This window comes from Tamandua tetradactyla, chromosome 5, assembly GCF_023851605.1.
Source record: "Tamandua tetradactyla isolate mTamTet1 chromosome 5, mTamTet1.pri, whole genome shotgun sequence".
Lineage (NCBI taxonomy): Eukaryota > Metazoa > Chordata > Mammalia > Pilosa > Myrmecophagidae > Tamandua > Tamandua tetradactyla.
In genome coordinates this window covers 103,696,599-103,723,286 of record NC_135331.1, presented here as the reverse complement: position 1 = coordinate 103,723,286, position 26,688 = coordinate 103,696,599, and the positions used below count along the sequence as shown (strand labels likewise).

Here is a 26,688-nt window from a genome sequence, read left to right as displayed (position 1 = left end):
TCAGATTGTGAAAATCCACTGCACTATACACTTCTGGTATGTGGGCTTTTCTGTATGTGTCATACTTCACTATAAAGAAAAAAGAGAGACAACAGATATGAGGACATAAGAATTGAAAAGGAGAAGGATAAAAGGCAAAAAAAAGAGAAAATAAAAGAAAGAAAAAGAGACGGTAAAACAACCCCAGAAGTTTAAAGACAAGGATCCTTGGCTCTGGCGGCCCCTGACTTGGTTGGCTCACCCTGTCCCTTACTTGCCCCTGCCCGGAATCCCACCCAGGCTCTATTCTCTGTTTGTTCAGCATCGCCGTGGCAAATGTCCTTTTTTTTTTTTTTTGAAGTCATTGACTTCCTTCCCTTGCTCCTCACAACTTCTGAGCATCGCTAAGGCAGGAAGGGACTTTCCAAGTGTATAACGGTGAGATGAAAGTAACTTGGAGGAGTTAACGTTTCATTAAAGAAACATAAAATCTGAAAAACATCTCCTCTCTTCCCCTCTCCTTCCCTTTCCTCTTTCTCTTCCTCTCCGCCTTCCCCTTCCCTTCCCTCCCCCTCTCCCACGCCCTCTCTCTTCTTATGCACCCCAGGACATCCTCTTGGCCTTGAAGGAAGGCCAGGTCCCGCTGCGGTCGCGGGGCGGGGCCGGGGACAGGGGCGGGGGCGCTCTCGGAGCTCCCCTCTCTGCCCCCGCCCGAGCTGACCCCGCCCCGCGACCGCTGGCTATTTTGGGTGCGTTGGCTGCAGCAGCGGGACAGCAGACAGGCGCGGATCCTGTGACACCTCCCGGTAGCCCGGCACTTGTTGCTCCCAGGACCTACTGCCAACCCTGAGCCCGTCTTTCGCCCTTGCCCCCTTTCTTCTCCAGCTTTCTCTCTTTTCCCTGTGATCGCCGGGGGCACCGATCCTTCAACTACCACTGTCCCTAGCTCAAGAAATAGATGATTTATATCAACAACAGAAACTAAACACCGCTCTGGACAGAGGCTCGGGAGGGTAAGATCTGGAACAGGCGCGCGGAGCGCTGGCCCGGGCACCGCAGAGGTGGCGCCCGCTCGACCCGGGACGGTGGCCCCGGGCGCAGACGGCATGTCAGACTCGGCGATGGCTAACGGGGACGACAGGGACCCGGAGATTGAGCTCTTCGTGAAGGTAGGTCGGCGTCCAGGCGCCGCCGCGCACCTGCTGCGCCTCCAGCAGGGCTCGCGGCTCCATGGGTTCACGTGCTTGGGGCACCGACTGCGCGCGGAGACCCTCCCGCGGGAGGGCGGCCCAGCTCCGCGGCCCCCTGCGTGGCCCACCTGCCACCCAGCGCCTCGTCTCGGCGCTCCCGGCCAGGATGGAGTCAGGTGCAATCTAGCAGGTGGCCGCCTGTCTTGGATTGTTGGGCCGCAGGTAAACACGGTGTAGTAAAGAGATGGCAGGAACGCCTCCGCCGTCTTCTAAAACGGGGATGGGGGTGGGCTGGGTTGGGGGGGCAAAGGGGAGAAGGAGATATTGATACATTTATTTTTGGCAAAGCAAAAAATAACATTTCTTAAAATCCCCTTTCTTTTTCGGAGCTATTAAAATAACAGCAAAGGAAACAAAGTTATCTTCTTGCTTTGTAACCTGCCAGGCAGAAAACAAACGATGCTCCCCCCTACAGTATTATTGTCTGAATTGTGACTATGTAGGGAATTGTCAGGAAATGCTAAAGGTTTGGTAATAGGGAAACCTCCTGGTCACCCTGGGACAGATTGGAATCAAGAGGCACAGAGTAAAATTAATTTAAGTTGCCTGACTCCCTAGGCAGAAGCAGCCTCAAGTGAAAGCAGCTGTACTTCAATTGTAGGAGGAAGGATGGAAGACCAGGAAGCTTTTTCTGTCTGCTGGTGTAATGAGAAAGAAACATTTGATCAGTCCTTGGTGCCCACACAGCAGAAGGGGGGAAACCTGAGGCTGCAGGAGAGTTGCTTCCAGGGCTGCCCAGAGTCACCAGGACTTGGGGGAGGGGTGGCCCGCAGACTAGTGCTGCACCTAGAACTTCAGGAAGGCTAACTTAGAATGCAGTTTCCCTAGAAATATGATGTAACAGAAGAAAATGTCCTCAGCACCTGTTGGGGTGCCTCCTGGCTGAATTTAAAATGCATATATTCCCTGAAACAGAGATGTTATTTTGTCCAAACAGTCCTAGTCTACAGGTAAATTAAATAAATACAGAGATTTTGCAAAAATTATAAACTCTGAATAAACCTGGTTAACAACCTTATACTCTTGGTACCTTTGACTACTAGAAAGTGTAAGGTCAGAGAATTGCTATGTTCCAGTTGGCCCAGCCTATTCTAAGAGTTTAAATTTCTTCTGATAATTTTTTGAAATTATCTGTAGAAATTATGCTGGCCATTTAGTGACACTTGCTTCCCTCTGTCTGCTTTTCTCCCCATGAACTCTGTTGTCCTTGTTTACTTTCTGGGACTGCTCTGGGCAGGATTTCCAGGTTCTCTTCAGACATGGGTAATCAAAGAGAAGATACGTCTCCTTCAAGGCATTCTCCTATGGCTGAGCTGTGCAGGGTTGGGCCATGGGGTGTTAAGGGGTGTCTTGAACCCCCACATCCAAGCCTGAGGTCTAGGGCATGATTAAAGGAGAGCTTTTACAAAGTGATGAATCTTGCCACTCTCCTTGAAGACAGCTATTGTAGGACTTACTCCAATTCCCTGGGAGTAGGTTAGTTTCATGGTGTCAAGTTCCTGAAAGATATTTGAAACACAAATTGGCTCTTTAGAGCCAAAGGAGTTCTTTGCCCCGTTACTAGGTGGAGACCAATTCTGCCTGCACCTTTGTAATTTCATATTGGCAGCTTTGCAGGTTTTCTCCATTTATATGAAAGAAACTCACTGTACAGTCTCTAGTTCCCCCAAATAATTCTGAAATGCAGTGTTGTATTTTTTTTTTTTTTAATCCCTAAAGAAAAGCAATCTGTGAGAGCAGGGAAGGAAGGCTTTCATGGCCAGCTCAGAAACTTGTTTAGTTATCATTTATGGGGACAAGTAAAGGCTGGAAATATTGTGGAATAAAGACACTGCTGATGCCTTTCACTATTGCACTTTAGGGAAGCGATATTCTGATGTACAGAATCGGGTTTTTCCAAAGTTTAATGTCTCCCTAGGCTGCATGATTCCTGTAAAAGGAAGGTGTCAGGTGCCTGAGGTACCTTCTTCAGGGCAGGTCAGATTGGCTTTGATCAAGTTTCCCAGGCAGGCCAGGCCCCCACTGAGTTAGACTCATGATGCTCATTCTCTTTAAACCCCTGGTAAGGACCCCCTGCCCCTCAACAGTAGCTGCCCACTGGGCCCCAGATTGACATGCTAAACCTTGGTCACCAGATATATTCAAGGACATGCCGTCCTCCCACATCAACTGATGATCTATTACTCCTCCTACTCCTATTCCTAATAAACAGCAGCAATTTAGAATTTACCAACACTTGGAAATATTTTATCGTATTTGATGCTTGGCATCCTTGTTCGTGTACATTGGTTCACTCATGTGAAAAATGGAGAAATCAAATAAACTTGGCTGATGGAGATCTCATGAGACTTGATGCAGTCAAAGCACTTGGCAAACTGCAGTTGCTCTTCTTGTAACAACTCAGGGAAATAAGAATGATGATTAGTCCCGTTTAATGGTTGAACAAGACATATGGGTAGAGAGGGTACACGAAACACCCGGAGGTTGACAGCAAATAAGATTAAGATCCAGCCCTCAAATCTAGAATTTTAGACTCTCAATTTCTTGCTGTTTTCCAAAACACCCATGTATCAGGCCTTGAATCTTATTTTGCCGTGTAGACCCTTGAGTGCTGTCTGCGGTGACAGTTATTTATATGTTACAAATCCATTTTTATGTGTTCATGGAGAGATGTCATGGAACATCCCTGCTGTGTACCCCAAGCCTTTCCTTTCCAGGAAATATCTACATTCTAATAATGACATTTAAGAGATCTTCCCCCCCTTTTTTTATTACTTCATCTGTAGTAAGAAGGGTTAGATTAATTCAACTCTGATTCTAGTGTTCCATGATATTCTGTGGATGAGGAAGAGATTTGGAGATACAAAACCTGAGTTAAATTCTTGCCTTTGCCTCTAATTAACTGAATGACTCTGATCAAATTATTTAACATCTATGAGCCTCAGTTGTACCCTATGAAAAAACAAGACCATAGTTCTAAAAAACAGGACCTTATGGTAATCATATAATTTATTGTCCAAATCAAGACACCTTAAGAGTGGGTGGTGGAGAGAGAGGTTTCTACCAATAATTAATTACAACTATTGTAAACCAGAGTTATTTGGGGCAAGTCAGGATATGTGCTCACTCTAGTTATGGAAATACTTCTGTCCCAGACTTGCTGGAGAATTCCGTGGGAGCGTTTAGGAGAAAGCAATTTACAAATTGAAAGCTGCTAAAAACCCATTGACTTCAGTAGTGATATGAGCTTCGTGGCAGATGGAACTTTTCTGGATCTGCATGTCCTTGACATGCCTTAAGGAACAAAGGCCTGGCTCCTTCCCTACTTGTAGAAATACTTTGAGAATAAATAAGGCCATGTGCATTTTGGACTTTGATCATGAAGGGAGGATAATAGGTTATATAATTGATAAGGGCAGTGAGTGTGGTTTATTGAAAGAAAAAGGAGCAAGGAAATAAAGCAAAACAGAAAGTGAATTGAAAAGACAAACACAGGATATGCTGAGTATGACAAATCAAGACATTCCTCCCATCTGTATAGTGCCTCCTCTACTCCCAGATCCCAGAAGTAGAAAGCTGCAAAAGTCAAGCGGCAAGTGACTATTGTGGACTAATTAACTACAGATGCCTCTTGGGGCCAGGAGTATGGGTTTCTGCAGAAACCAGTAGCTCTCAACCTTGGCTGCATATTCAAATCATATGCAAGATTCTAAAACTCCTGATGCCAGGCTGCTCCCCAGGCCCAATGTTTGCCCCACCCCTGAGTGATTCCAGCCCTTGTGAAGAGGCACTGAGTCATAATGAGAGACAGGTCCAATAGCAGGCTGCTTCTGCCACAGCTGAAGTGAGTGGCCTTGCTAGTGTGGATTAATGTCCAGAACTTCCTACGGCCTTGGGACATCACCATCAGGACTGTCATTGATAGAGAGCTTGCCCCCAGTCAGTTAGCTCACTTAACAGATGCTGACAGACTAAAACTCTATCCATAGGACTCTAGAACAATCAGCACTTGTCGAGCCAAATAATCATTGATTCAGTGTGGGGGTAATAAAACAGAGTCCTGCTGATTGTCTGATGGAAAGGACCAGTCCTTTCGTTTACGGGGCTACCCAAAAAGCTTTGACAGTGGGGCTAGGCACTGAAATCAAGTCATGGCAGCCTAGGGTATAGTCACCTGATTCCAGGCACAGAGGGGGATGGGACCTGTCATGTTCTCTGTTAGGCCCCAGGCTACCCATTGGCCTCCTAGCCATCTTGACAACTCACCTAAGCAGGGGCTTATTTGGTTTTTGAAATCCCTTTCATCACATTTTATTTCCCAATGTCTCCAGGTTTTGATTTGTGGTAAGTAATCCAATATATAAATTCATCTGCCCTGCTTTATCAGTAAGTACATTTTTTCCTGGGGAATTCACAGGAATGCTGGTAACTAAAGGTCAAATAAGGCATGTTAGAGGTGCCTGAGCAGAGTGGAAAGGATGCCTGTGGGTCTGCAGATGCTAATGTCCATACTCAGTGGAGTGAGCCCTCCCCTTTTTGTTGACTGGCACTACTTCTGTAGTTTGTTGGCTTTTAACACCCAAGGCGGAGAATTACCAGTTTAAAAAGTCAGTAGAGAGCAAAAGCTTTTCCTTGTTTTTTCCCTTTGGGTTGCCAGGTGCTGAGCTCCTCTTAGTAGAGGCAGAAGGCGCAGTGGATTAGTGCACCCTTGGGAGAAGGCAACCCTGCATTACACATGTTGCTTGACCTCTCTGAGCTGCAGATATCTTATCATTGCAATGCTGATAATGGCAGTGTATATTTCATAGTGTTGCTATGAGCGTTGAATGAGTTGTCTGTGAATCTGAGGTGTAAATGAGGTCTCCTCTGAAGGCTCCATATAGCACAGTTAGTGAGAACTCTGTATGCCCTTGCACTTTCTTCCATTGATGTGTCCAGAAACTTGGTCTCATCTGCTCGTACCCCATTGCTGGGGCTAGGACTCAGACCAGTAGGAATTGGAGAACAGTACAATCATGCCTGGGACTGACTGCCTTTGACATGACTGCTGCTTCACGAGCAGAGGCCACCAGAGGCCCCTGTCTGAGGTTATGAGGTTGGACCTGACTGAAAGGCTAGTGCAGATTCCTGAACCAGTATTGGGCTCTTCAAGGCACAAGGAGGTTGCTTATTTCTGTCAGCTGCTCTCTCATCCAGGGTATCTCTGTATAACTGCTTCTCCAAGGCCTTCAGATGGCTGGGCCAGCAACAAATCATTAGGTGTGCTGCACTGGACTCTTCCCTTTTAGCACCTGGGGATGTTATTTCAGGGCCTTCATTCCCTTTTCCTGTCAATGGGCACCGGGCACTGGGCAAGTCCTCCCAGACTCACCTGCAGTGGGTCTTTAACTTTGACCCTGGGGTGAGAAGTGCTTGCTGGCATATAGATCCTTGGGCTCCAAGAGGGCCCTTGGGCTCTCTCAGTGAGTTTTTCCACCACCTGCCCAGCAGCCTTCCAGACCTACACTGTGATAGATGCTCTCATAGAAACTTGCACACGCCCACGTGTGTTACCTATCTGCACCATAGGGAAAGCAACTGGTACATAGTAGGCTCTCAATACATGGTATCTTTTCTGTCATCTAGTAGACATCCTCAGTTGCTTTCATCATCGAGGTGGAGGGCTAGAATAGTGAAGGAGTCAAGTAGTTAAACGAGGGTTTCCTGAAGATGAGAGCTGTGCCAGGGCTCTCTCCACCCAGGACATGGTAGATCTGGCACTGCTTGCATTCTGAAGGGTCAGCTCTAACTATCGGGGAAATTTCTCTGCTGTTTCCTCAGTAAGGAACTGCTTTGGAAACTTCTTTTCCTTTAGGAGTACCTTAGTTCTAAAATGTGAAATTCTTTTAGAATAAATAAGATAGATATTCTGCTGTCAGAACTGAAATGAATTCGTCCTGGTAAAAAAGAAATGGAGCTGTTCATCTTTAGAAGTTATCATGGGAAGCTTCCAGCACAGTCAGCATGGGAAGATTCTTTGAATTATGTTTATTGTTGCACTCAGTTGTGAACAATGGTGTGGCCAGTAGTTCTCAGGCTTTGGAGAATGAAAGAGTCACTGCAAAGCTCCTTCACCATGTGCTTGTCCAGGTCCTTAGTCCAGAAATTCAGACTCAGGAGGCTGTGGTGAAGGCCACATGTCTGTGTCCTTACAAAGCCAATGCGGATGACTCTGAGGTTCACAAAAGACTGAGAACCACCGACCAGACCTTGGGCAAATAGGGGAGAATTATACATGGTATCTTTCCATGTGGGGCATCAGCAAGGGCAAGAGGTGCCTTGAAGTCTAGTCCCACTAAAGTGTGCAATTCATGGGGCTGAGGAGGCTGAGGCAAATAAGCTTAAAACCAATCTCCCCAGAGATTCCACAAATAAACCAGAAAAGGGGAGGAAAAGAATGCTTTGGCCTTTCTTTTATAATTTGTTTTCCTTCCTTTGTAATTTTTTTACAGTGTAGGAGTGACAAGTAATTTTAAAAGCTAAGAATGAAAGACACATGAGTGAGATAAAGAACATGGGGAGTCAGGGGATTGAATACAATCAATCAACTAATTAACCAATTAGTAAAAATGTTAAGGGAGCCCCTATTCTGTGCCAGACACCATGAAATCAGAAGTGAAAGGATCAAAGACAAAGAAGATGAAGTCCCAGCACTCCATGAATTTGAAGCTGAGGTGTGAAAATGCAAGCCAGCATCAGTGCCACATGAACCAATGTGGGCTGAATGAGTTCTCCTGGCCCAGCTTGGGGGAGGTGGAACCTGACTCATGCCTTAAAGAATGCTTAGGATTCACAACAACAATGGTCAGGAGTGGGCAACCACATTAGGTGCAATGATGGTAGTGAGATGAGGATATTCAGAACCCAGTGGCTGTGCAAGGTTGACTGAAGTGAGTGGACTATGGAGATACACTGCTGAGTGAGGTAGAAAAAAAGAAAACCAATAGCAGGAGGGGTTCTTGAGTAGCAAGTAAGTGGTTTCTGCTCCCTTGTAAGTAATGGGAGTTTCTACACAGGGTAGGGGCTTGATGAGTCCATATTTAGAAAGGTTCATGCACTGGGTTGCATAATGTGTTGGGAAGACCAATGAACTCAAAGTAAGAAGCCTGGATTCTGGGTCTGACTCTGCCATGTGCTGGTTGCATGACTGTCTCCAAGACTACATTTCCTTTTCTTTAAAATGGAATTAAGAATCATAAGATCATAGAATTTCTGATTTGGAAAAAGCTCTTAGAAGTCATCTGGTCTGATTCCCTCCATCAGATAAATTTACAATCTAATGCTTTGGGATACATGCTATATGGGTTTAAGGAAGAGAAGTGAGACAAAATGTGAGATGCTACTCTTTTGTCATTGTTATGATCCTGTTCCCTGTGACCATGTTAGAATTAAGCACATCTTAAGGCAGAGGTCGATGAGGAGCACATACCAGTGGTCCTGTCAGAAGTGGTAGGAGCCTGAGCGAAGGGTGAGAATGCTGTGGAAGACAGACATGGACACAAAGTTAGGTACAGACCCTGGATGAAGTCTGTGCAGATAGGTGAGGGACTCCGAAGCTTAAGATTCAGAAGTTTCATGGTGAATTCACCTCTGGAGAGACTATTTTCCACGTCTGTAATGATGATATCATTGATGGACTTGATTATTGTCTAAGTTGTAACGAAACTGAGGGTTGATAAACTAATGGGGCTTAAGCATTAAAGTTCTGCTCAGCCCTGAAATCCTGGGAATATATGAGAGAAATAGGTCTGTGAAAAGGGAGTTGATGTTAAGGAAAATAGTATTCTGACTTCAGAAGTGTTTCATTTGAGGCGATGGCAGGCCAATCAAGCGCAGAGATCTATTAGAGGACTGGAGAATCAGAACTGAAAATGAGATCGAAATAGAGTCACTTAACCAGGTCAGAATGAAGAAGGTGGGTTTGGACTTCTGCCTGGAGTTTCTGCTGAAGACGTAGTTCCCTGGAGGAGGGAGCATGGAGAAGGAGTAAAGAGGTAAGGACTGACTGTGCTTTAGGAAATGCCTGTTTGAGAGGGAGGAATAAGGCACAAGAAGAGTTAGCAAAGCGATAAAGAAGTAATCAGAGTCAGGAAATAAATGTTAGCATCTCAGGTAAAGGGAACTACGTGAACAATGAATCAGAGGCGAGAAAAGTCAGGATGTATCCTGGGAGAAGTAAATGTTCTGCTTGGCTGTGGCAAAGATGGTGTGAAAGGACGTCAGAAAGGAGGATGCAAATATACATTAGGGTGAGCCCGAGGCACCTCTGACGGCAAGCTGAACGCTTGGACTTTTGTTTATATAATAGAGATTGTATGTGCTGCCTCCTTGTGGAGCAATTCTACTTTAAAAGAGAGGAAAGTTCTTAGTTATCTGAAGATGGCATCCTGCCCTGTTGCATCCTAGGAGAGGTTCTTTGAAGTGGGTTGTCTTTGCAGTGTACCCAGGTCACCCACGGAGTGGTGGTGTTTAGAAGTTTGCAGCTGCTTACTCTTCATCCTATATCAACCTCTGTGGGTCTTATGGTGATGTTTTTAACTTCTGTTCATCATTATTTTATGGTTAAGGGGGTAAAAAAACAAGTATCAGGCCAAAGAAATAACACAAAAGGTGAAAGAGTGCAGGATAGGCAGTGAATAGAGTCCAACTGGGAGCCCATTACCTAGAATGAAGAGGAGGTGAAAACCATGTCCCAGTTACTGTCTCTTAAAAATCCAATTTGGGAGGTTGTCATGGCAACAGATATAGGTTTCTTGATTCAACCCAAGGCTCCTCTCCCCATCAGGGCACTTCTGTGCCTCCTAAGGCTGACAGTGAGCATGCTGGAAGCCAAAACCTAGTAAATGTTCATGGGGGCGGGCTGGGGGGTTGAATTTCACTTGCCTTTTATCCATTTTCGAATTTGAATTTTCTGGCATTTAACAGTCATATCATAAAATCTAGGATCCACAGTATCTTTTGAATTCACCTCAAAAACCAAAGGGGACGTATGTCTTCATTCCTTTATCACAAATGCCTCTGATTTTTCCTGTGGATATAAGAGATTCTGGGCAGGACCTGACCTCAGGACTCTGAGTCAGGTGAGCCATATGGGAAAAATTATGTGACCACTCCTCATTTGGGTAATTCATAAATAAAGCAAGGATCTGATCTTTCAAGGTTATTGTGAAGGTCAAATAAAGATAAGAAGTATCAACTATTTATGTAAACTAGGTTTTTCACTGTGCAGACAACATAAGATGTTCTAAGTCAAGTGCTAAAACAACAAACCCATCAACTCGTTCACCCCATAGCTCAATGCAGGTGTTTGGTGAGCATTTTTCCCACTTGGGCTCCCTCCACCTTGGTTCTGCTCCCCTTGGAGCCTCCAAGTCCTCTGATAGATTCTCTGCCATCAGCCAGCACAGTTGGAAGACTGAGAGTGAAGGGTCACATGGGAAGTTTGCATGGTCCCCACTTTCCATAGTCCAGAACTCAGTTACCGTGGCTGTCTCTCTGCAAGGGAGTCTGGGACATCTCATCTAGCTGTCTTCCTGGGAAAAAGGGGAAGCAGGGTTGGCTGCAACAAGCCAGACCCTGCCATAGAAATTGAGTTATTTCCTAGTTATCTACCACTACATCACCTCATCAACGCTTAAGATGCCATCCTGCCTGCAGCCTGTCCTCCAGTCTGCCATACCTGATACCATTAGCTTAATCTTCCTAGAATATTCTCTTTTTGACACCCTCTCCTCTGCCTGCTAGTTCAAATTCAACAGCCCCAATCTGATATTAAAGACATGGCAACTAGGTCTATATATCTTATTTCCTATCCTTTCTTAGAATAGTTCCTTGTGTCCATACAGTTCTTAAGGTTTGGAAGCATTTTTGAGTCTATCTGATTATATTTTCATGCAGTCTTCCTGTGAGAAAGGAAGAGATTTAATCCTTGTCACAAACATGCTGACTAGTCAGGGACTACGTTCTGTGTTCTTCTCCATGAGCTTAGAGCACATCTGGGAGATTCTGACTCCAGACCTCAGCACTCTCCACTGGAGCAGGGTTTCGCAGCCTTGCAAGATCATAAGAACCAGCTGTGGTACTTTCCAAATTCCAGCCCAGACTAATGAATCAGGCTCTACAGGGGGTCCCCAGCCATCTGTATTTTGAACAAGTGCCCCAGGTGTTGCATATCCTGGTTAGGGGAGCACTGCCCATACTTTAACCAAGGACCTGTGGGAATATCTTGAACCCAAGGAAGAGAGTCTGAGTCTGGAGCTTTAAAACACTGTGACAAGCATGTGGGTTCACTTGGGTCTTCCAACTCTTCTCAGTTCCCCCCATGTGCATAGAATTCCAGTTATCCTAAATACTGGTCCTTGACATTGCAATCTGTTCCACAGAGTATGGAATTATAAAAATAGACAGAGGCCTTTTTCTTTGGGCAGCTGCTCATCCCCATCCCCAAAATAAAAAGCACTTGAAGTGGAAAATGTTGGGAAAGATTTTGGAGGGATGGCAGTGGGGAAAAAGGTGAGTGAGAGAGGGAGGAACTGAAGTGACTTACAAAGCAGAACCAGTCCTCATTTGAAGACATTTTGGGCCTTGTGAGTCTCTCTCCATTTTCAGAAGTCCCAAAATCAGTTTGGAAACCAAAAAATGTTAGCAATGACTTGTGCCAGGCTCCATTAGGAGCATATTATGTATCTTACCTCCTTGAAATTCTATGGGTGGGTCCTATTAGTATTTCCCATTTACAGATGAGAAAACTGAATTTCAGATTGATTTAAGTTCCTTAACCAAGGCTATAGAGGCAAGATGTGGCTTCCAGCCAGGATCTCTGAAATCATGATCTCGCTCCTAATTTCTGCTTTCTGCTGCCTTGTTTTACCCAGACCTTCCCGAGCTTATGAAGAGAAAATGTTGAGTGTTGAAGCAGGAAGTATTTTTCTTAAGGCTAGCCAGAGTAAAATGATTAAGTCTTACCCTTTCCATAAGTCTTCTTAGATCACAATAAATAGTTCAAGGTCAAGGCTCTCTACACTTATGCAGATGGGGCAGCTACCAGTAGGGTGAGTTAGAGCTGCCAAATGACCCACCTTTCCCCATGTCTTTTTCTCAGTTCTCTGCCACAGTGGTATAGATTCCCATCATTTAATCAACCCCTATGATTTGAGGAATGTCCTCCTGAGATCCTTTTTAACCCTGGAGGGTCTACACAGGGACCCAGTAGCCCCAAATGACATGTTAGCCAAGTCTTTATCAGGTCAGTAGGCAGAAAGCAGAGGCTCTGAAGGAGCCGGTAGGGAAAGCCCAGGAGTATATGTGCCGCGCGGGTAGTATATGTACTAAGCTGGATGTTTGTGAGCACAGGGAGTAAAAGTGGTACCAGTTGTGCAGTGCGGGGGTGGCTATCAAAGGCAGACTTTGTTCACATGCCAATTTACCCAAGAATTGACCATTAGCCAAAGCACCTCCATCAGGATTCTAGAGTAAAGTTTGTAATTCATCCTTGGAAGGACGAAGTCCTTGGCTTGAGAGAAGTCTTGTGTTGATTTCTGTTAGTCCTTAGTTCACTAAGACTAGACTTATTTACAGAGAGATAGTAGAGTCCCACAATAAAAAAATAAATGAGTTTATAAACAATTTTCCAGGGCACTATAAGCTTGAATAATAATAATAATAAATTAAAAGAATTTAGACAATGTTATTTGTGAAATTCAGTAGATTCCACTGAGGCTTTGTGTGATTCCAGTTGGTTCTGGGGAGCCCAAGTTACATTTTTGTCTCTGCAGACACTGAGGCCCAGAAATTTTAGGACGTTGTAATCTGTACACAGCAAAGTCAAGTTAGGCTTGAAAGTAGAGCCACTGGCTACAGTTCAGTCCATGGGACCCAGTCTCACTAATGCTAGGCCCTTTCTGAGTCGTTTTGAGAGGCACGTGCCATGCTCAGAAGTAGCAGGACTGTGAAAGGTAATATACTACACAGCTTGTTGAGCATCTGCTGTACACTAGACGTTGTGCTAGGCACCCAAGTTCGATGCTACCATTCCCTTTTGACAGTGCCACAGGGAAGGTATATTTGGAAATCTGCTAAAGAGAAAGGTTAAGTCTTTTGCCTAGGGTCCCATGAAAAGTGGCAGAATTCAGATTAAAACCCAGGTCTGACTGACTCCAAAACCACATATTTTAATGTACATTAATTATTGGAAATAACAAAATCAAGGCCAAAATTTTGTGTTCTTTTTTTTTTTTTTCGCATGGGCAGGCATCAGGAATCGATGCCTTGCATGGACAGGCATGGCCCACCCAAAATTTTGTATTCTTGACATACACTTTTCCATGTAATACCTGTTTATTGAGGCCTACTGGGTGCCAGGCGCTGGGCCCAGTGAGGGAATATGGCAGTGCACATGGCAGACCCAGTCTGAGTCATGGCAGAACTTACAGCGTAGGAGTAGAGGGAACAGGGCAGCCACTGGACATGCAGGGGATTCTGACCCAAGGGCAAGTACTAGGAACTATGAGAGCTCTTGGCAAGGGATGTGGTATTGAAAAGGGACAACACAGAATTTTGTTGCAGGCTGCACAGGATCTGGGGTTCAATTCAGGGGTGGGACATGATTCCGGGGGAGAGCCCCAGCTAAGCTCAGGCAGAGAAGGGGGAGGAAGCCATTTCCCAGTCCCCTCAACAAACCTGTTGCCAGGGTAGGTTCTTGAAGGAGCAGATGATGAAGGGACCCTGGGGTCTCCATCCTCATCAGGACCCCAGGAGCCTCTCTTGGCAAACCCCTCCACCCCAAGCTGGGACACTGCTAGAGAAAAACCATGAACTATCCCCTGGACCCTCTCACACTTTAGGTCACCTTAAAGGATGATATGAAACTCATCTAGACCTAATGCACTTGAGAAAAAATTTTTACACATGTGTGCCAAGAATTATTCTAACAAGGGTGAGGAATCTTTCAAATTCCCAAGTGGGAGAAAAACAGCTCTCAGTGCGAGTGCCTTGCTGCTTATCACTCTGGCATGAAGGAGTAGCTCCCAGTGTGTAATCAGACATTAGTCAAGGAGGGCAGAGGACTGGGTATCAGATGCAACTAATGTTGACAAAGGGTTTGTGAAGGGGGTGAAGGATGGTCATCGGGGGACAACAAGGAGCTGGGAAAAGAGGCGAGGCATAGAAGAAAAGATCGCCATGTCCTGGCTCTGCTCCCTGGTCTTGATTCTGATTTATCTCAGCTGGGCTCAGGCTAATAGGCTCTGCTAACTAAGGAGGGCTTACTGGAGGTCACAGACCACAGATGAGTCTTTTCCTGGTTACTGGCAATTTCCCACAGAGGAGCGTATGCTCTCATTCACTATTGTTTCATTACACACACACACACACACACACACACACACACACACACACACACACACACACATCTTTTCTCCAGAGAGTTGTGGTCCAAGACTGAAATGTATACATCCGCATAGTATTTGGCACACACTGTATGCTCAACAAATGCCACTATTTCTACATAAATAACTTTGTATTTATTCCACATTTACCAAATATTTGTTGAATAACTGAAAGCAGTACAATGGAATTGAAGAAACCTGATTTTGGTTCTGCTTCCTGCCATTCTGTTATTTTGGACTGGTTGTTTGAGTTTCTTCATCTCTAAAATAAAGGGATTAGATGTATTGACCTCTAAGGTTCCTTCCAGTTCTAAAAGTTGATTCTTTGACTCCACTGTGTACTGAGCATTGTGCGAGGCCCTCTGGGAGATTCGGAAAGGAACCTGCCCTCAAGGAGTTTATAATCTACTTCACAAAGGGACCTGGAAATCCTATAACCTAGGTCAGGGTCAGCAAAATTGTTCTGTAAAGGGCCGCATAGTAATACTTCAGGCTTTGCCAGTCCCTGGCCCAGCTACTCAACTCTGCTGTTATAGCATGGAAACAGCCGTAGCTGATACATAAATGAGTGGGCATGGCTGTGTTACAATAGAACTGCATTTACAAAATGAGGTGGTGGGCTAACACCTGACCTAGGTGCCCAACCAACAAGGACTTGATTGAATGTGGTATGGTGCCCGGTGCTCTGGGCATGGCCTTCCCTGTAAATTGTGATGCGGTTGCAGAGGCTAAGTGAAGGTGTCCATTCTACCAGCCATTGACTCTGGCAGTCCAGGGTTGAGTTGTAAGATGAAGCTTTCTTGGAGAATGTTCCCATGTGAATCCAAGTTATTCATGTTCCTGTTGTGTATCAGATAACATATGCACAGAAGCTGAGCTCAGGGCTTTGATGTTTGCCACAGAGCTAGTTCCATGGAAAGGTCATTATGAAACTCAGGTTCTTGGGTAGGAGATTCACGCATAGACAGACTCATTTCCTGCTCTCGCCATGCTTTTTCTCACTTCTCATGAACTTCAGGTGTTGCTGTCAAATGATCCCCTTGATGTTTACTGCTTGGCCTGACTGCCACCAGGTCATGTGCTGCTGACACACACTACTTCTCTGGGCAGTGCCCTGACAGCTCTGTACTGGGACACCGCCACCTGGCAGCAAGGAAGTGCTGCATTCTGCCCAGGGATGTTACGGGATGGAAAATGATGATTGCTTCACTTGTACACAACTTGTGCACCCTAAATGACACAGACACGCCATTCAAACAGGCAGGCCAATCTATGATACCTCAGGAAACTGCTCCAGAAGGTAGATTTTCTAAGGAGAATGTTGTCTTATGAGACCAAGCATTCCTTCATTCCTGATGGTAAACACTTAGGGTGGTTTCTGTCCTTGACTTCCTTGTGGCCTTGACTAAGAAGACACTTGGCCTCTCTGAGGACTTTTTTCAACTATGAAATAGCTGGAACCACATTCCTGGACCTGCTTCATCCTGGTCCCAAAGCAAATTGTGATTCATGGAATCCACTTATGTTTTCTGGTTTTTGTTAACTATTTGATTAACTTTCACATTACTCAGTTTCACAGTGCGTGTGCTGTGTGTGTGTGTGTGACTAGTTTGCTTGTATTTAAGGCCTTTTTCAACAGTCTGAGATGCCATCATATGGTGGGTAATTGGTTCTTTCCTATGCCAAATAATAATAAAGGGCGGTTTTTCCAATTATTCATTATTCAAATGTTCATGTTTGAGGGGTATTTTCAACATATTGACATTTACAGTGGACATCTGTTGTAATTGTGGTTGTGCAGCATACTCAAGGGAAGAACCAGGAACTGACTTTCTAGACCACCTCATTTTCTGCTTAAATTAGCTAGCTTGGGTCCTGTGGTTTGCAACTAAGAGCCCTGATTGGAATTTCTTTAGAAAAAAGTCTAAAACAGAATCTTCTTTGAGGTCTCCCAGTCCTATGTCATTAATTATAATACCTTAGTCAGAATATATAGGATATCCTATTTAGATATTAAATATTTTATAACTCCAAAAAATTCTTTGGGATGATTTTTTTTAACTTTTTTATTAATTAAAAAAATTAACAAACAAGACATTAAGATATCATTCCATTCTACATATACAATCAGTAATTCTTAATATCATCACATAGTTGCATATTCATCATTTCTTAGAACATTTGCATCGATTTAGAAAAAGAAATAAAAGACAACAGAAAAAGAAATAAAACGATAACAGAGAAAAAAAAAGATTATACATACCATACCCCTTACCCCTCACTTTCATTTACCACTAGCATTTCAAACTAAATTTATTTTAACATTTGTTCCCCTTATTATTTATTTATTTATTTTTTTATTAATTAAAAAAAAGATTAGCTAACACAACAGTTAGAAATCATTCCATTCTACATATGCAATCAGTAATTCTAAAATATCATCACATAGATGTATGATCATCATTTCTTAGTACATTTGCATCGATTTAGAAAAAGAAATAGCAAGACAACAGAAAAAGAAATAAAATGATAATATAGAGAAAAAATAAAAATAAAAAATAAAAAATATATATATAAAAAACACACAAACAAACAAAAAAAACTATAGCTCAGATGCAGCTTCATTCAGTGTTTTAACATAATTACATTACAATTAGGTAGTATTGTGCTGTCCATTTTTGAGTTTTTGTATCTAGTCCTGTTGCACAGTCTGTATCCCTTCAGCTCCAATTACCCATTATCTTACCCTGTTTCTAACTCCTGATGGTCTCTGTTACCAATGACATATTCCAAGTTTATTTTCTAATGTCGGTTCACATCAGTGGGACTATACAGTATTTGTCCTTTAGTTTTTGGCTAGTCTCATTCAGCATAATGTTCTCTAGGTCCATCCATTGTTATTACATGCTTCATAAGTTTATTCTGTCTTAAAGCTGCATAATATTCCATCGTATGTATATACCACAGTTTGTTTAGCCACTCATCTGTTGATGGACATTTTGGCTGTTTCCATCTCTTGGCAATTGTAAATAACGCTGCTATAAACATTGGTGTACAAATGTCCGTTTGTGTCTTTGCCCTTAAGTCCTTTGAGTAGATACCTAGCAATGGTATTGCTGGGTCGTATGGCAATTCTATATTCAGTTTTTTGAGGAACCGCCAAACTGCCTTCCACAGTGGTTGCACCATTTGACATTCCCACCAACAGTGGATAAGTGTGCCTCTTTCTCCGCATCCTCTCCAGCACTTGTCATTTTTTGTTTTGTTGATAATGGCCATTCTGATGGGTGTGAGATGATATCTCATTGTGGTTTTGATTTGCATTTCTCTAATGGCCAGGGACATTGAGCATCTCTTCATGTGCCTTTTGGCCATTTGTATTTCTTCTTCTGATAGGTGTCTGTTCAAGTCTTTTTCCCATTTTGTAATTGGGTTGGCTGTCTTTTTGTTCTTGAGTTGAACAATCTCTTTATAAATTCTGGATACTAGACCTTTATCTGATATGTCGTTTCCAAATATTGTCTCCCATTGTGTAGGCTTTCTACTTTCTTGATGAAGTTCTTTGATGCACAAAAGTGTTTAATCTTGAGGAGCTCCCATTTATTTATTTATTTCTTCAGTGCTCTTGCTTTAGGTTTAAGGTCCATAAAACCACCTCCAATTGTAAGTTTCATAAGATATCTCCCTACACTTTCCTCTAACTGTTTTATGGTCTTAGACCTAATGTTTAGATCTTTGATCCATTTTGAGTTAACTTTTGTATAGGGTGTGAGATACTGGTCCTCTTTCATTCTTTTGCATATGGATATCCAGTTCTCTAGGCACCATTTATTGAAGAGGCTGTTCTGTCCCAGGTGAGTTGGCTTGACTGCCTTATCAAAGATCAAATGTCCATAGATGAGAGGGTCTATATCTGAGCACTCTATTCGATTCCATTGGTCGATATATCTATCTTTATACCAATACCATGCTGTTTTGACCACTGTGGCTTCATAATATGCCTTAAAGTCAGGCAGCTTGAGACCTCCAGCTTTGTTTTTTTCCCTCAAGATACTTTTAGCAATTCGGGGCACCCTGCCCTTCCAGATAAATTTGCTTATTCGTTTTTCTATTTCTGAAAAATAAGTTGTTGGGATTTTGATTGGTATTGCATTGAATCTCTGAATCAATTTAGGTAGAATTGACATCTTAACTATATTTAGTCTTCCAATCCATGAACACGGTATGCCCTTCCATCTATTTAGGTCTTCTGTGATTTCTTTTAACAGTTTTTTGTAGTTTTCTTTGTATAGGTCTTTTGTCTCTTTAGTTAAATTTATTCCTAAGCATTTTATTCTTTTAGTTGCAATTGTAAATGGAATTCGTTTCTTGATTTCCCCCTCAGCTTGTTCATTGCTAGTGTATAGAAATGCTACAGATTTTTGAATGTTGATCTTGTAACCTGCTACTTTGCTGTACACATTTATTAGCTCTAGTAGTTTTGTTGTGGATTTTTTCGGGATTTCGACATATAGTATCATATTGTCTGCAAACAGTGATAGTTTTACTTCTTCCTTTCCAATTTTGATGCCTTGTATTTCTTTTTCTTGTCTAATTGCTCTGGCTAGAACCTCCAACACAATGTTGAATAATAGTGGTGATAATGGACATCCTTGTCTTGTTCTTGATTTTAGGGGGAAAGTTTTCAATTTTTCCCCATTGAGGATGATATTATCTGTGGGTTTTTCATATATTCCCTCTATCATTTCAAGGAAGTTCCCTTGTATTCCTATCCTTTGAAGTGTTTTCAACAGGAAAGGATGTTGAATCTTGTCAAATGCCTTCTCTGCATCAATTGAGATGATCATGTGATTTTTCTTCTTTGATTTGTTGATGTGGTGTATTACATTAATTGATTTTCTTATGTTGAACCATCCTTGCATACCTGGGATGAATCCTGCTTGGTCATGATGTATAATTCTTTTAATGTGTTGCTGGATTCGATTTGCTAGAATTTTGTTGAGAATTTTTGCATCTATATTCATTAGAGAGATTGGTCTGTAGTTTTCTTTTTTTGTAATATCTTTGCCTGGTTTTGGTATGAGGGTGATGTTGGCTTCATAGAATGAATTTGGTAGCTTTCCCTCCACTTCGATTTTTTTGAAGAGTTTGAGCAGAGTTGGTACTAATTCTTTCTGGAATGTTTGATAGAATTCACATGTGAAGCCATCTGGTCCTGGACTTTTCTTTTTGGGAAGCTTTTGAATGACTGATTCGATTTCTTTACTTGTGATTGGTTTGTTGAGGTCTTCTATGTCTTCTTGAGTCAAAGTTGGTTGTTCATGCCTTTCTAGGAAGTTGTCCATTTCATCTACATTGTTGTATTTATTAGCGTAAAGTTGTTCATAGTATCCTGTTATTACCTCCTTTATTTCTGTGAGGTCAGTGGTTATGTCTCCGCTTCCATTTCTGATCTTATTTATTTGCGTCCTCTCTCTTCTTCTTTTTGTCAATCTTGCTAAGGGCCCATCAATCTTATTGATTTTCTCATAGAACCAACTTCTGGTCTTATTGATTTTCTCTATTGTTTTCATGTTCTCAATTTCATTTATTTCTGCTCTAATCTTTGTTATTTCTTTCCTTTTGCTTGCTTTGGGGTTAGTTTTCTGTTCTTTCTCCAGTTCTTCCAAGTGGACAGTTAATTCCTGAATTTTTGCCTTTTCTTCTTTTCTGATATAGGCATTTAGGGCAATAAATTTCCCTCTTAGCACTGCCTTTGCTGCGTCCCATAGGTTTTGATATGTTGTGTTTTCATTTTCATTCGCCTTGAGATATTTGCTAATTTCTCTTGTAATTTCTTCCTTGACCCACTCGTTGTTTAAGAGTATGTTGTTGAGCCTCCACGTATTTGTGAATTTTCTGGCACTCTGCCTATTATTGATTTCCAACTTCATTCCCTTATGATCCGAGAAAGTGTTGTGTATGATTTCAATCTTTTTAAATTTGTTGAGATTTGCTTTGCGACCCAGCATATGGTCCATCTTTGAGAATGATCCATGAGCACTTGAGAAAAAGGTGTATCCTGCTGTTGTGGGGTGTAATGTCCTATAAATGTCTGTTAAGTCTAGCTCATTTGTTGCAATATTCAAATTCTCTGTTTCTTTATTGATCCTCTGTCTAGATGTTCTTTCCATTGATGAGAGTGGCGAATTGAAGTCTCCAACTATTATGGTAGATGTGTTTATTTCCCTTTTCAGTAATTGCAGTGTATTCCTCACGTATTTTGGGGCATTCTGATTCGGTGCGTAAATATTTATGATTGTTATGTCTTCTTGTTTAATTGTTCCTTTTATTAGTAGATAGTATCCTTCTTTATCTCTTTTAACTGTTTTACATTTGAAGTCTAATTTGTTGAATATTAGTATAGCTACTCCTTCTCTTTTCTGGTTGTTATTTGCATGAAATATCTTTTCCCAACCTTTCACTTTCAACCTATGTTTATCTTTGAGTCTAAAATGTGTTTCCTGTAGACAGCATATAGAAGGATCCTGTTTTTTAATCCATTCTGCCAGTCTATGTCTTTTGTTTGGGAAATTCAGTCCATTAACTTTTGGTGTTATTACTATTCGGGTAGTACTTTCCTCTGCCATTTTGCCTTTTGTATTATATATATCATATCTGATTTTCCTTCTTTCTACACTCTTCTCCATACCTCTCTCTTCTGTCTTTTTGTATCTGACTCTAGTGCTCCCTTTAGTATTTCTTGCAGAGCTGGTCTCTTCGTCACAAATTCTCTCGGTGACTTTTTGTCTGAAAATGTTTTAATTTCTCCCTCATTTTTGAAGGACAATTTTGCTGGATATAGAAGTCTTAGTTGGCAGTTTTTCTCTTTTAGTAATTTAAATATATCATCCCACTGTCTTCTAGCTTCCATGGTTTCTGCTGAGAAATCTACACATAGTCTTATTGGGTTCCCCTTGTATGTGATGGATTGTTTTTCTCTTGCTGCTTTCAAGATCCTCTCTTTCTCTTTGACCTCTGACATTCTAACTAGTAAGTGTCTTGGAGAACACCTATTTGGGTCTATTCTCTTTGGGGTGTGCTGCACTTCTTGGATCTGTAATTTTATGTCTTTCATAAGAGTTGGGAAATTTTCAGTGATAATTTCTTCCATTAGTTTTTCTCCTCCTTTTCCCTTCTCTTCTCCTTCTGGGACACCCACAACACGTATATTTGTGCGCTTCATATTATCATTCAATTCCCTGAGCCCCTGCTCAAATTTTTCCATTCTTTTCCCTATAGTTTCTGTTTCTTTTTGGATTTCAGATGTTCCATCCTCCAGTTCACTAATTCTATCCTCTGTCTCTTTAAATCTACCATTGTAGGTTTCTATTGTTTTTTTCATCTCTTCTACTGTGTCTTTCAATCCCATAAGTTCTGTGATTTGTTTTTTCAGACTTTCCATTTCTTCTTTTTGTTGATCCCATACCTTCTTCATGTCCTCCCTCAATTTATTGATTTGGTTTTTGAAGAGGTTTTCCATTTCTGTTCATATATTCAGAATTAGTTGTCTCAGCTCCTGTATCTCATTTGAGCTATTGGTTTGTTCCTTTGACTGGACCATATCTTCAATTTTCCTGGTGTGATTCGTTATTTTTTGCTGGCGTCTGGGCATTTAATCAGATTTCCCTGAGTGTGGGACCCAGCAGGTTGAAAGACTTTCCTGTGAGGTCTCTGGGCTCTGTTTTTCTTATCCTGCCCAGTATGTGGTGCTTGTCTGTCTGCGGGTCCCACCAGCAAAAGATATTGTGACTCCTTTAACTTTGGAAGACTCTCGCTGCTGGTTGTGTGGTGGAGACAGAGGAGAGGTTGTAGGATGGTTTTAATGGCTTCAAATTGTGAAGTCCTGGGATCTGAGTTCCTTGAGAGAGGAATTCCACCTGAGTTGTGTTTCACCCCTCCCGTGGGTAAGATTCAGGTGGTAGAGAGCCCTGAAAGCAGCCTGTTTCTGCGTTTGGGGCAGTTGTAACCTGTGTAATCCCAGCGCTGAGCCCAGAGGCAAGGAAGCCTCCGCAGAAACAGCCGCAGAAGGCTCTGTTTCGCCCCCTTTCCTCTTTTTCAGTTAGCCCAATCGGCGATTTCCACCTTGATCAGTTTCGCCTGAGCTGAGGGCCTGTTTTTAGTAGTCAGAAGTTGTTCATTAATGCCACTATTGGTGTTAGGTTGGGCTCAGTCTCTACTACTGTTAGAGACTCTTTCCTTTCCCTCTGGGAAGTCGCCTGTCAGGGAGGGGCGCCAGCTTCCGCGGCTTGCGGAACCTCTGTTCGGATGCTCCCAGCTGGCCTGGGAAGCCGCGTGTTTGGAAGTGGCCGTGGTCGCCGGCCACCGCGACTTGGGGGACCGCTTTTCCGAGGCTCCCAGCCGGCCCGGGAAGCCGCGCGTGGGGGAGGGGCACCGGCCGCTGCGGCTTGGGGAACCACCGATCCAAATCTCCCAGCCGGGAAGCCACGTGTGTGGAAGGGGCTCCGGTCGCCGGCACCGTGGGTTGGGGGACCGCCGCTCCAAGGCTCCCAGCTGGCCCGGGAAGCCGCACTTGGGGAGGGGCACCGGCCCCCGTGGCTTGGGGAACCCAATCCAAAGCTCCCAGCCGGTCCGGGAAGGAGGGAGGGAGCTCCGGCCGCCAGCCGTTGCAGCCCGGGGAATCGCGCGCCTCTCGGGGACCTCACCGCAGCGGAGACTCTTAGCCGGTCCAGTCGTTCCAGAATGGCGTACGCTGTGTGTCTGGTCTCTGTCATGGCTCCGGGAGCTGTTCTGTACTGTTCCTGGTTCTTTAGTAGTTGTTCTGGAGGAGGAACTAAGACCCACGCACCTTACTAAGCCGCCATCTTCTCCCGTGCCTCTCTTTGGGATGATTTTAATAGAGAATGATAGAAATGAAGATCCAGGATGTAGGACTTATCTTGATCAATGAATCATGTAATTCATTGGGCCAGTCTGGGGAAAGCTGGGGTAGAAGCAGATCACACTGTAAGTTCTTTTCCTTCTCTTCCATCCCCTCTAGTGCCACCAAAGTGAAGCCATTTTACCAAGTGAAATCAGGTTAGGATAACATCCAAAGTTCTCCTTCAAGGGAAAATAATAGTAATAATAGCTAACATTACTTGCCTTGTGCATCCTAACTACTTTACGTGTATTTATCATTTATTATGAGTGTCCCAATTGTATAGATGAGGAAACAGAAGCACTGATGGGTTAAATGACTTGTCCAAGGCCACACTAGCATATAAGTGCTCCTAAATACCACCTTCCTGAAGGAATGACCGAGGGGCCAGTGCCATCTGCGTGGTATACAGGGGTAAAGGGACAGTCTTCTTGGACTTACCTTTGGGCCTTTTTAATACCTCCTCCCAACTCCCTTGCTGAACATAGTAGGATTGAGTGTTGATACGAGTACCTGCTCATTGTACATATCATAAGTTTATATGAAAATTTAAAAAGGAAAGTGGCTGTTATTTCTGCATATAGTAGTGCTCTGTAATTATCTGCTGAGTTAGCTAGTGAACAGACGAATGCCAGGAGCAGGCGTGATTGTGACCATTGTCAGGGGATTGGGCCTTCAGTGATGCTCCAGGGAGGTAGGCGGGTGGAGCACCCCTATGGGCACCCTACACGGCTGCCCCCTCGTACTTGCCCAGCTTCATCTGCTTCTTTCACCTGTCACTAGACATAGACCTGTGGCTAGACATTGTGCTGGGTTAATAAAGGCTCGCTAGTAATGCTAATTAGGCCTCTCACTAGCTGAATAGCAACACATAAAACAGTTAACTGTTAACCTCACTCTCTGCCTACTGAATTCCCATCTCTCAGCCTTTACTGAATATGTGACCTTGGTGAGGACACACGCAACTATGAACCCCGCTTATACTCAACGATGTGGAGAAGGAATTAGACTTATTTGTGTTACTCCCAAAGACGAAGTATTATGATTTTAAAATTTTAAGTGGGGAGGCTGATTTTAACTTAACATACCAAAGAACTTTCTCTCAGCAAGGGTTATCCAACAGAGCAATGGGGTGCCTTGAGAAAGGTGGTGAACTCACCATGAGTGGATGTATTTAAAGAAAAGTTAGATGACTTCCAAAGGGCTTGGTGTAAAAAGAATTCATGTATTTGGGCATAGGACATACCACTCTGCACGAACAGTAGCAATTGTTAGCAGATCCATTCCTGCTCTAGTGACCCATAATACGAATCTTCTCCTTGGCTTACTTTACTGTAAATGGAAAAGATGGAAGTAATCAGTATCTCTATTATGGGAAGGGTTTGCCAAGGTCAGAAATGTACAATAATGATGTGCTTTTGAAGTGCTTCCGTTACTTGGAAGAGCAAAGGAGGGGCTCTCTCTCAAAGGAGTTGCTTATAACTCATCCAGGAGTTGAGGTTCTCAGATATTCTCTGGTATGTTATGACAAAACTGGGCTGAAAGACATTTGAAGTCAGATGCAGTGACCTTTATATCCACATTCCCTGCAACTCTTTGCATAGGGCTAAACATTTGGCAGATGCTCTGTGAGTTCTTTAGAGATTGATTGATGGATTGTTGTTCAATAAAATCTTGCCTGCCCTCATAATTAGATATATAAAATATTAACTGCAATGGTGGCTCCCTTCTATCAAAAAATATGTTCTGTTCATTTACTTCAGAATAGATGTGTGAACTTAATGATTTGCAATGGCAATGTAAAAATCATAATTGCAGAAATGTTCCTTTTATAAACAGTTCTATGTTTTCTGTTCATATGGCTTCATGAGCACTCTTCCAGCTATAAAGATTTGGAAACCAAGTCATGCTGAGCGAGCTTCAGACCTTGCTAGAGCACCTTGGTTTTCTGATTACTAGCATCTGTTTCCCACAAAAATCCCTAGACCAGAGCTCACTCCTGATTGGGGTTTGTCATTGATGGGGATCCTGTCATCTCAGAGCTCAAAATGCTCTGCAGTTCTTTCCCAGGGGCCAGTCTCTCACACACACACACACACACACACACACACACACACACCATGCCTTTTCACGGGGGGTGATAGCACCCTCAAGGGCAATAAAACTGGTTCTTACAGGGTGAAAAAAACTTTAGACTTTCTAATGTATCGAGCACAAATATACATACAAAACATAAACAGATAAATAGAATATCTATGGTATTAAAATTTCATGGTGGAGTAATTAGGAAAGAAATGTCTAAAAGAAGGCTCCTTGGGGGAGGTAATAAAAAACAGGTTGAGAAACACTCATGTAAGTTTATAGCAAATATACCGATGTGTAACTACATGTGCATTTATGAAACCACATATACACTCTACATCGATGTATATCTATTAGGCATAAACACATGCTGTAGTAGGTTCACCCAGACGATTGGATTGGCAGCAGGGGCAGAGCTGAACTCTGTGTTCTTTTTGAAACTTTCTGCAATGAAGAATGTCCCCAAGAAGGTTTTGCTTTCACTTTCACATCCTCTATTAAAATTTTGATAATTATGAACTGCCCTTCTAATTTTAACTTGCAGATACCTCAAATAACATGACACACAGTCTTCAAACATAACTAGTCCATGTTGGCTCTCATTCTTTGTAAAGGCAGCCCATTGGAAATTAGCTGGTCAGCAATCCATTTCACCAGACACCTGCAGAACATCTAGTAGTGTATTGCAGTGTATTTCATGGGGTATCTAAAGCTGGAGGATAAAGTCCCTGACTCCGGGACCCCGAGGCAGAGTTAAGGATGGAATTTGTATGGGTGAGCACCCCTGATGCATTCACATCTCCTGCAACTCTTAATATAATTTTCTCTTTCGTCATTACCCTTTATCAACCAATATCTGATGCTCATCTTTTCTCTTCTTAAATTATTTTTTGCTTTGCTCATACTTTATATTGATGTTGAATGCCCTTGAAACATTTTTGAAAGTAAATAGTATGTAAAACATCCCTTAAAATAAAATTGAATTATAATTAAAAAAAATCTTTAAAAATTCACATGGTTTTAACTAATATCT

The 26,688-nt window shown here is 42.8% G+C and overlaps 1 protein-coding gene across 3 annotated transcripts in view; it reads left to right on the top strand.

Annotated features, from left to right (window-relative positions):
* CLIC5 (chloride intracellular channel 5) overlaps positions 1-26,688 on the top strand; it is a 182,731-nt gene that overhangs the window by 70,070 nt on the left and 85,973 nt on the right. Inside the window, exon 1 of one of the 3 annotated variants that reach the window (XM_077161969.1) lies at positions 711-1,148. The exons of the other annotated variants lie outside the window; for them this stretch is intronic. Coding sequence (XP_077018084.1) covers positions 1,086-1,148 — 63 coding nt within the window. The 5' untranslated portion in view covers positions 711-1,085. Of the gene's footprint in view, positions 1-710; positions 1,149-26,688 lie in introns of those variants that run through there. 3 annotated transcript variants of the gene reach the window in all.